A 10806-nucleotide genomic window follows, 5' to 3' on the forward strand; every position below is an offset into this window, starting at 1 on the left:
TATATAAAACAAAACTTTTTCTTAATATTCAAGTGCCGCCAACTATCACACTTTCACAACGTGAGGCCAGGCCATACTTGGGTCAGTTGATGGAATTGAGATGTCAGGCTTCCGGAAATCCACCACCTAGTATAACATGGGAGAAAGAAAATGGAGTCCTTCCAAGAGATCATTCTGTTAATAATGGTGTCTTGAAGTTAGTATTACGTATGACAAAAAAAGATTATTTTGGGTTGACATGAAAAGGATGAAAGGTATGAAAAGATTGCCAATATAAGAACCCTAGAAACAGACCAAAATTTATCTTTTATATTGTATCAGTCTTATACATAGTTATGTATACGTATCCTACAATGAGGTTGATTTCTATCTCTTACAGAACTTGAACTAATGACTATTCTAGCTGTTCATCCCCAATTTAACTTATAATTAACAATGTTATACATTATATTAAACCAAAAATGATAAGATAAAAGCATTATTTTGTAAAATTCATCACTAATTAATAGTATACTTTGATTGATCAAAAAATTAGATTCAAAAGAGTACTTTAAAGATCTATTGATAATATAATTTTTTTTTATTAGAATTTTTAATGTGACACAAGAAGACAGTGGCCGATACATTTGTCAAGCTGCCAGTCCTGCAGGAGTTGACAGAGAATATGTAACCCTTACTGTACAAGGAAGTATCAATAAGTATTTATCTATCTGTATAAATATATATATTTCATTGCATTTCTCTAATTCTTACCTGATTTATCCTTTTCGTGACATGTTGATTATTTGTATTTAATCAACGTGTGGTTTGTTTGATCTCAGTTCTTCATTGGTGAACAAAATTATTATGACGTCAAACTGTCTTGCTTGCCTTTGAATTTGCTATCATGACAACATGAAAAAAGGCGACCATGCCTGATGATGTCACAAAGAAACAACACATCTCTTTACAAATCATTTGAAAGGATGGATTGAATTTGTCCGTATATTGTTGAAAATCATCTCGAGAAACAGATTCCACCGCCAAATCTTGTGTACATTTGTAATACGGTATTTATCAACTCTCGACATGTAAAACACTTGGCGAGGCTCGCGTTTTATATTTGAAAATTTAACTGTCTCAAGTGGATGAAAATAGCATCACACTTGATGCAGTGGTAGAATCTCTCTCTCTCTATATATATATATGTGAAGGTGGGTTTTATCATGGCAGTTATACAACTCCGTGTATGCTGACATCATTTATTCGAGTCGTAAATAAGAAAAGTCCTACAAAGACACAATAGCAATAATATGAAATAGAATTACATGAAATGAAAGTATCAAAATTACATGTAGCAAATAATATAAACATTACATATGCGTCAATAAACAACTATCAATTAGCGTGAATAATCATCGATATAATTAACGGTTTATCTGTTCCTTGAGTCAACATAAAATATTTTGTTTCTAACTAAAATTAAACTAAACTAACTATAAACTTAAGAAATCATTGTGAATATCACGTACATAATACCATCCATTTCTTAACTCACAAAATACGAAAAATATAAACAAACACACATTATTTGTTTAATTTGAATAAAATTAATTCTTCCTATTTCAATTACTCAACTTCATACAGTTATCATAAAATCATGAAATAAAACTACAACATAAGTGATATAACCAATATGTTAAACACAAAACATACCCTCAGCGTATGGTACAATTGTTGTTTCAACTGATTCCTGGTCTCCTTACATAACTTAAAAACTCTTTCCTGTTTAAATAATTAAAACAAATCTTAAGGGCATACGATACAGTTTTGATCCTGTATTTACAGTTTAATGAAAATTTCCATATAGGCTAGTTTTTGCCTGCTTAAATCAAATATGTAATAAAAAATATACCTTCATGAGCTACTTTTTGAGTTAAATGAGGTCGAAATTTTGTATATTTGCTCAAAATTCGGATTTGTGGCTGTATTTTCCCTTTCGAAAGAAAGCCATAACTTTTTTGTTTTAAAAGATAAACACAAATTGTTTTTTGTTAGATAATTTGTAATTTTTGTATTTTATAAGTATCCTAACAAATTATGCATTTTTTATTCAGAAATAACTCATATTTATCAAATGGTCATGAATTAAGAAAAATCGTATTTTTTTGCTGTATATTTATCAAAATTAAAAAAATTCCTCTATTTACAGTTTAATAAAATTTGGTCCACATAATCTCCCTGCAAAATGAAACAAAATGTCGTTTTAGAAAATAGGGGTCTATGCACTCGTTTTCAAATGAAATCAGTTTGAATGATGAAAAATAGTCGGAAAATGCATCTTTACCCGATATGTCATAGTTTGACGTCGCGAAAATAACATTTTACGTTAGCAACGTCGTTACCTGCCCTGTAACTGTATCGTATGCCCTTAATAAACTAAACATAATTTATTCCAACTAAATTACATAGCTGATAAAATAATACAATAGAAATCTTTAACAGGTCGAGAACTCTAGATTTTCTGACGTCAGAATATATTTGCATAGTAATTTCCAAAACACAAGGCCAATATGGCCTTGAAAAACTGACCAATCGACTCAATGAACTACAATGCATTGTGGGCTACTACGAGTAAACTACTACTTAAAACACGTGGAATTAGTGGGAAAACAGTCAATTAATATATTGTCTGGGACTCTCATTACCAAAGTTTTTATTCTGCAAATATATTTAATGTAAAATATATAACGAAATCTTCAATTTGCATGCTCAGATTAAAAAAATATTGTTTATTGGCTTCACGATTCGACTTTCTTTTTCGCCTTGCAAAAGTAGTTGAACCGGTTTTGTGCATTGTTATAAATTGAACCTGCATCAATTTCACGACATGACACAGTGAAATATCCAATGAAGTGACCACTGCCCAGTAAGAAAATCATTTGAGCTCTTTTAAACCTGTACAAAAGGGGAGGGGTTCCAACTACATGTCCTGATCGTCCAAAAAAGGGGATCCATCCCCCGGAACCCCGCCCCCCCCCCCCTGGATCCGCCACTGAGCGGGTACGGTATAAAACTCAATTAATTTTTTATAGTTTAAATTCCCATCGATAATATCCGTTTGTTGCTAATTTTATCACAAAATATACCTCAGAGGGTTTTTTATCGTTCGGCTGCTGTCCTGTTGACATATGTAAAATATCTCCTATATTCTCTGGATCATAGTGGGTGCCATATTACCTATTATTTTTTTTCTAAAACGTGCTTTGTATATAGAAATAAGAAGATGAAGTATGAGTGCCAAATGAGACATCTTTCCAACAAAGACATAATTTAGTAAAGTAAGCAGTCATAGGTCCAATGCTGAAAAGTAAGCTATTAATGACCCAAAAATTACTTGTGTAAAACAATCCAAACAAAAAAAAACACAAAAAAACCGGCCCAATTAAATATATAAAAGGACAAGAAATCTATCCCATCAAAAACAAATATATTGTATAGGAGCCTGAATTTCAGTGGTTGTCGTTTGTTTATGTGTTACATATTTGTTTTTCGTTCATTTTTTTTTTTATATAATTAAGGCCGTTAGTTTTCTCGTTTGAATTGTTTTACATTGTCATATCGGGGACTTTTATAGCTGACTATGCGGTATGGGCTTTGCTCATTGTTGAAGGCCGTACGGTGATCTATAAATGTTAATTTCTGTGTCATTTTGGTCTCTTGTGGACAGCTGTCTCATTGGCAATCATACCATATCTTCTTTTTTATTATAGATCCAACGCTGCAATTTTCACAAAACATATCAAATTTTCCACCTTGTCGCACATACATATTGATAAAATCATTACAGCTTATTTCTTATGCATGTGGAGCAAAACTTTGGTTAGCTTGCTTGCTTGTTTGTATATTGTACAAAATATAAAATATACAAGTTAAACTTTGCCTATATATATATATTGTTTAAAGATGTCTATCTTATTTTCAAAGCTTGTATAAACAACTATACAAACAAAGCAAGCAAGCCAACCAAAGTTTTACTTTGCAGGTTTAAGAAATCAGCTGTAATGATTTTATTCAGTTTGGCAAATGTCCGAGCCCGTTAAAAAACGAACAAACTTAAACTACAGTCGCTGATTTCACTACCTTAAAAAAAAAAAAAAAAAAAAGGGAACAGTTTGGAAGTCCTAAACACTGAAATGTGACCAACAAAAATACTTATAAATTTTGTTAACACTGCCATGTATGTAAATATTTCTTCGCCTTTTTTACGAACACAAAATTCAAGGATCCCACATTTGCCTTTAATTATCTATACGAACATTGCTGTACTCTTGAATATCAGCACCGGCTGTTATCGACGGCTTACTTTACACCAGTAGGTTTGTCTCATGGGTAATTGTGTTTTTTCACTGTTGTTTCGTTGCTTCTGGTGGAAAAATACATGAAATCTCTGTGCCATCATCAAACATGTTAATGGCTATATATCGGGTAATTCAAACCCTTTTTTCTTCACATAGAAACAACTCCTCGTTAATCTGAGCATGGAAGTAATACTTTATATTACGAACTATAAATGAGGATACACAAAATGAAAAACTAAGCGAAATTGTGAATCCCGCATTGCACGAAAAAATGTGTTGTATTTCAGTAAATAACACGTGTTCTTGGTTGATTGTAAACACGTAGTAGTCCATCATGCATTGTGACTCATTTAGTGGATTGGTCAAAAACCTAGGTAAAAATAAATTGCGTCACATGTAAATAAACAATTACATGTGCGAGAACATAAGTATGCTAATTTATGCATTTCCATATAAGGTAGTGGTCCCGACCTGTTTAAACTTCCATAAAAATTCCTAACAACAAACGCACGTGCGTTTATTTACAAGTTACCGGATGTTTACAACAATCAGCTGATGCACGTCACAGCCATCGTGACGTATCACATTCCTAACATACCAGAGTTCAGAGAAGGTTTCAGTGTTATCACATGCTGTGCGCATGAAATCGGATTACATTAATCATTACAAACACGCGGTTAATTGGCAATACACTTAATTAAAAGTAATTAAAATTGATTAATTACTATAAAAAACTCATTGATCTATATAAATGAAATTTCCAATTTTACTGTTAACTATTTGAGCAAAGTAAAGTACAATATAATTCACTAGTTTTTAGAAACATATTCTAAAAATGAAATTTACATAACAATTAATTATAAGACTTCAAAAACATTGTTTCTATAAATTTAACAAATAACATACAATTTCTAAAACATAATTTAAGAAATCATAAAACACTATGTAAACTCTTAAAATACTAAAATGACAAAGTAAAATACAAAAATACTCAAACTGACCTTTTTATATGAATTTATCCTGCTGACAATTATATGTCTGTATAATACGGTGGTCAGCGTGCGTGTGCCGCAAAGGTCCAAATGCAAGAAAAATTATACTTTAACCACGTGATGTTTTCCCGGGAAAATTATTTAATGAAACAATTAAAATAAAAATGAATTTGAATTTCATAATTAATAATCTCTTTTTTTCAAAAGGTTACTTTAAGTGTACAACAAAAAATAATAATTTTATAAATATTTAATTTACTATAATGCATCCGTTCTAATTCTGGAAAATCGTCTGCAAGTCTCATATTCCCTAATCTACACATGCTAAAGCAATTAAAACTTGCTTACACCATAAAATTTGTTTGTTTACAGTGGAGCTAATCCCGTGAAGCTAATACATGATATCTTCCACAAAAATCTTATCATATTTGATTGTACACTTTAACCTACTACACATATAATTGAAACAATTTATTTATATTTATATATATAAAACTATAACCTTAAAACATTATTACAAAACAAAATAGTTTACAATTTCACTCAAAAATATTGACGTGCAAATTACTATTTTACATATATACATATATTTTTTGGGAAAATGCTGTTTGTACTGTATTTAGACCCCTCTTCAACGAAATGTGTTACATGTACACGTATAGAAATAGCAGTTTTTATCCAAAGCAATCAAAGGTTTGAACGTTGTTTTCTATTTAGACTTGTAGATATATACATATATATCTGAGGAATTAACTCAAGTCGGACATTGAAATGATGTGGCAGAAACAGGATGATAAAGAATTTACTAGGTTCCTCTTTGTTTGGAAAAAAAATTTGGGGTATACAATCTTGCAAGAAGTTTTCTTTGTTCTTAGATTTGTTACCGTTCTGTACTATCATTTTTGCTATTACACTTCCTTTCCTCTGACCATGGATCTAACCCTGAAATGTTTTAGCTTATTTGTTGACAATGTATAATTAAACGGATAAAGTATAAGCCATGCTTTCTGTTACATTGTATTTCAAATGTTGTGTTTTGTTTTAAAAAAAAACTTGACTTAAAAATTGTGTTTTTTATCTTCACTTTCAATCCCATGATTCCATTCATATTCCCCTAATAAATATATCAGAGTAAAATCTACATAGTACTTACTTAGTTTATGACAATAGAAACCTAGGAAAACAATTCTTACTGACCAATCATATTCAGCTATTCGTGGATATGCTAACGAGATAATGTATATATATTCTTTGCAATGCTACAAAACTTTTATATTTAATCATCTGGTGCTAGTACTGGTCCAATCAGGATAGATACACAGACTGTAAACATTGGTGAACGAGTAGAAATGGAATGTGTTGTCACAGGTAAATACACTGTTAATTAATGTTTTAGATACCATCTCACGTTTTGTATCACCCCTTGTCTATATACACAAGGACCTTACGACAATAAGTGCTTTGTAGCTGCTTTTTTGTTTGAGGTTTGATTTCTAAAAGTCTGGAATATTTGGTCATATAGTGCATTATCCCCCTTTCCAATATGATAAGAACTTCAGACAATTAGTGCTTAGTGGCAGTTATTTAGTTGAGATTCGGTTTTTCTATCAGTTTGTGAAGTAACAGAGCATTTTATGTAGTATAAAATAAACCGCTAATCACATAGTTTGTTGTATAGATAGTTTTCGAGTGACATAAAGAGTTTTAGTAATTTTCCATGACCGCCATTTTTGAGGGATAAAAGTCCGAATTTTCTTATTTGATTAACCAAATTGAAAAATGCGATGCATAAGGCAAGGCTAAAATTGTTCAGAAAAAAAACTTCTTTACAACAAGTTTAACATGTTAAATATGGCTAATTTATGAAGAAATTTGTGCACTTAGACGCCAAGAATGGCGACAAAGAGGGAGAAGCTCTTGCACAAATTGTGACATATCTATTACTCGTCGTTTGCATTTATGAATGATTGAAGGTTTGTCGAGATATTTATGAAACTTTTTCAGGAATTTCGTTCCTCAATGCTCTTTCAACTTCGTACTTTATTTGGCCTTTTTAACTTTTTTGGTTTAGAGAGTCAATGGTGAGTTTTTTTGGTGTTTTTTATGGCGTAAATACAAAATTTCGATCCTGGTATCTATGATGAGTTTATTTACATCAATAGTTTTGGCGTATCTGAGGACGATTGGTCTAAGTAGTTAATCTTCCGCAATCAGAAGTTTGTCAGCAGTGAGGCAATGTGATTTGACTCTGATGTTAATTGACATAGATTATCAGTATTACTTTGTCTCTGATCTAGTTTGTCATGAATAACCAGTTTTATTGCGAAATGTTTTAGTTCTCTCAGTGAACTGCAGTTTTCTCAACCAATAAACTAATTAATATTTGCTGCAATGATACAGAAAAACCAACAACAGTCAATCAATGAACCGTGCATGTGTTCCTTAACAATTCTTCTCAATTTTATTTTCAGTATAGTTGTTGGTTACATTTATGGCATGTCCATAGCTATATTGTTCTATTTGGGAAAATTAGAATGAAAAAAAAACTAGCATTTGATCTTATGACATCCTTTTAGTACACAGTATTGTATTCTCGCTTTGTTATCAAATTTTAAAAAAAAAAATCAAGATTTAGAGCATTCAGAATCCTTTTACATTCCCTTAAACTATATAAACCTTTTATTGGTGTATTTATTCTTTGCATACAAATTTTAAAAATCGTTTCCTTCATCATGGTATTTGTGCTTTACAGCAAACTGGAAGTGATGATGTTAGTAGAAAAGAATATATAATTGAAATTTAAATAATGATTTGTAGGAACACCAATACCGACTGTTACATGGTCAAGAATCGGAAAACCCCTGCCAGAGACTTCAACAGTGAACAATGTGCTCCTAGTTATTCCAAAGGTCAGAATTGAGGATGCTGGACCTTATATTTGTACTGCTCAGAATCATAGCGGAACAGTACAACAAAGCGTCAATTTGATTGTCAAAGGTGATCAATTAACATAGTTTCCAGATCACTGTTATGCTTATATCACTAAAAGTTCTAACACCTATGCCATCTGTGTTATCGTACAGAGATTGTAACAGCTTGTGTAAGACATAAACTAAGGATGACAGAGAAAAACAATCTTTTCGCAATGATACTTGTGTAACCGGAGAAAATGATTTCACTGCAAAATCACTTTGTTTTCCCCGGGTCTCAAACCCAGGACCTCTGTGTAACAATTCAGCGCTCTGACCGCTTAAACGTTATGTAGTTGTTTCATAACATGATGTTGGTGTGTAATTTTGTAATGATTTGCAATTTTTTTATATGGCTTTAACATTACATACTGATGTTTCAAAATTTGACGATTTTACATTAACTGATGTGGTTGTCACATTACTTGATGGGGTATCATGTGTATAACCATGTGACATTTGGGAAAACTATTTCTATTTTTAACACCAATACATGTCGTTTGTCTTATCATCGAGGGATCTTACTCGGGTATATAAAACATCGGCTTGGGGCATGCGAACACAAATAAACAATGTTTAGGTATACAAAACACGACATAGATACCCGAGTAAAGTTAAGAGATTTGGTTTGATTGCCAATGAGACAAATATTCGCCAGATTTGTAATGATTGTAACAATTATGTGTCACTAAAAAGCCACTATGCCTTTGAAAATGGCAAACATTTGAAAAAAGAAACTAACGGCCTAATTTTATATTAATACTTCTTACGAAAAACAAATACTGTAAATTCAGAAAGTTTTGCGTTCATTTATAATTGTGATTTTTATCATTTTATACACAAATAGGATTGCAGTGTTTGCGATATTGAGACAAATCCTGTTTAATTCATATAAACCATTTCAAAAGGCGAGTGTAAATAATTGCAATTATAACCCTGTTGCATTTTCCGCAAAAATAAATCAGGAAAAAGGACGGAAATTGTGGTTTCAATAATTTGAACACATTCGTCGTCACCTGTGAAGCAGATATTCAGAAAGTCTTAGTTTTGTTTTCAATTAGCAGAGAACGCAATTTATAAAAGTAAAACAAATGATATTCGTATATGTTCAAATGATCATACACGCTAACAAATCGGAGAATTCATATCAAAAATTGTCTCATTTGTTGACAATAGAGTACAAGTCATTTGATTTTTGTCGTCCTGCAAAATCAATGTCGTGTGTTTTGTCATGATAAATTTGTATGTTAATGTTTGTTTTACCTGTATTGGAGGTTTTTATGCTTTCTGATTGACGTTGTTTGATTGTATTGTATTCAGTAATTTTTGTTTCAATTACCTTCGTAGGGACCAATTTTCTTGATAGAAAACAAATCGAGGATACTTGATTTAGTGCACGTGGTTTGATTAATGCAAGTCGATAGGAAACTTGCACTTGTTATAAGTTGAATCCTTCAATTCATTTTCACCCCGTCCACATTAGCAAATATCAAATTATTAATTTTAAGCAAAATTGAAACCTTTAAAATTTAAACTTATATCGTCGTAACATATACAGATATTTACGAAACAGGCACTTTAATATTTTAATTGCCACTTAAAGTATATGCACATTTTATTTGATGTATATGAAATGAGCCCCCTCTCCCTACTAACTTAATATCAAATATACACGGTCTCCACGAGGACGCTTTTAACCAATCATATTGTTAGAAATGTATAGGAGGTAAGGTAAAGATATATACGAAACAGTCACTTCAATGTTTTAATTGTCACTTAAAGTATATATGCACATTTCATTTGATATATTGATGAAATATCAACATTATGAAATTACATGATATCAAAAGGATGATGTCTTCGCTTACAAGTATAAAGAGTAGTCATGTTAAGTATCAATTTTAATATAATTATGTAATTACTACGTAAACATCTTGACGACATTTGTATTTACTTTATACATTAGAGAATAAGGAAGAGTCTAGCGAATCTTATACGTGAAAACTAGCGGCCTTATTTATGTAAAAAAAAAATAAACGAAAAACAAATATGTAACATATAAACAAACGACAACCACTGACTTGGGACAGGCACATACATAAATAATGTGGCGGGGTTAAACATGTTAGCGGGATCCCAACCCTCCCCTAACCTGGGACAGTGGTATAACAGTAAAACATAAGAACGAACTATATAAATCAGTTGAAAAAGGCTTAACTCATCAGATGGACAAAAATACAAGTGGACGTGGCCCGGTACTTATACATCCCGACACAAAAAGACACAATGAACAGATCTGAGAGTACTCGCAGTTATCTGACAGCTAGTTCAAAGCCACTAATAACTAATAAAAAAATCATGCAACTAAGACTAAACTATCAATCCGTACACATCCAACATCCAATGGATTTAGTGTAAAGACGTCATAACCAGTCAGAGAAAAACATGACCTTGTGCAATGCCAAGTTACAGGTATCGACAGATTGTAGATCCATGAATATGTAT

General features: G+C 31.6%; 1 protein-coding gene across 1 annotated transcript; it reads left to right on the forward strand.

Moving 5' to 3' along the window:
* Positions 1-29: 29 nt before the first annotated feature.
* Positions 30-8954, forward strand: LOC143047507 (leucine-rich repeats and immunoglobulin-like domains protein 1). The gene is made up of 4 exons (XM_076220562.1): positions 30-196; positions 588-698; positions 6627-6700; positions 8150-8954. Exons 1-4 carry the CDS (start codon positions 90-92, stop codon positions 8344-8346), a joined length of 489 nt encoding a protein of 162 aa, XP_076076677.1. The 5' UTR covers positions 30-89; the 3' UTR covers positions 8347-8954.
* The last annotated feature ends 1852 nt before the right edge of the window (positions 8955-10806 follow it).

Source organism: Mytilus galloprovincialis, chromosome 10 (assembly GCF_965363235.1).
Source record: "Mytilus galloprovincialis chromosome 10, xbMytGall1.hap1.1, whole genome shotgun sequence".
Classification (NCBI taxonomy): Eukaryota; Metazoa; Mollusca; class Bivalvia; order Mytilida; family Mytilidae; genus Mytilus; species Mytilus galloprovincialis.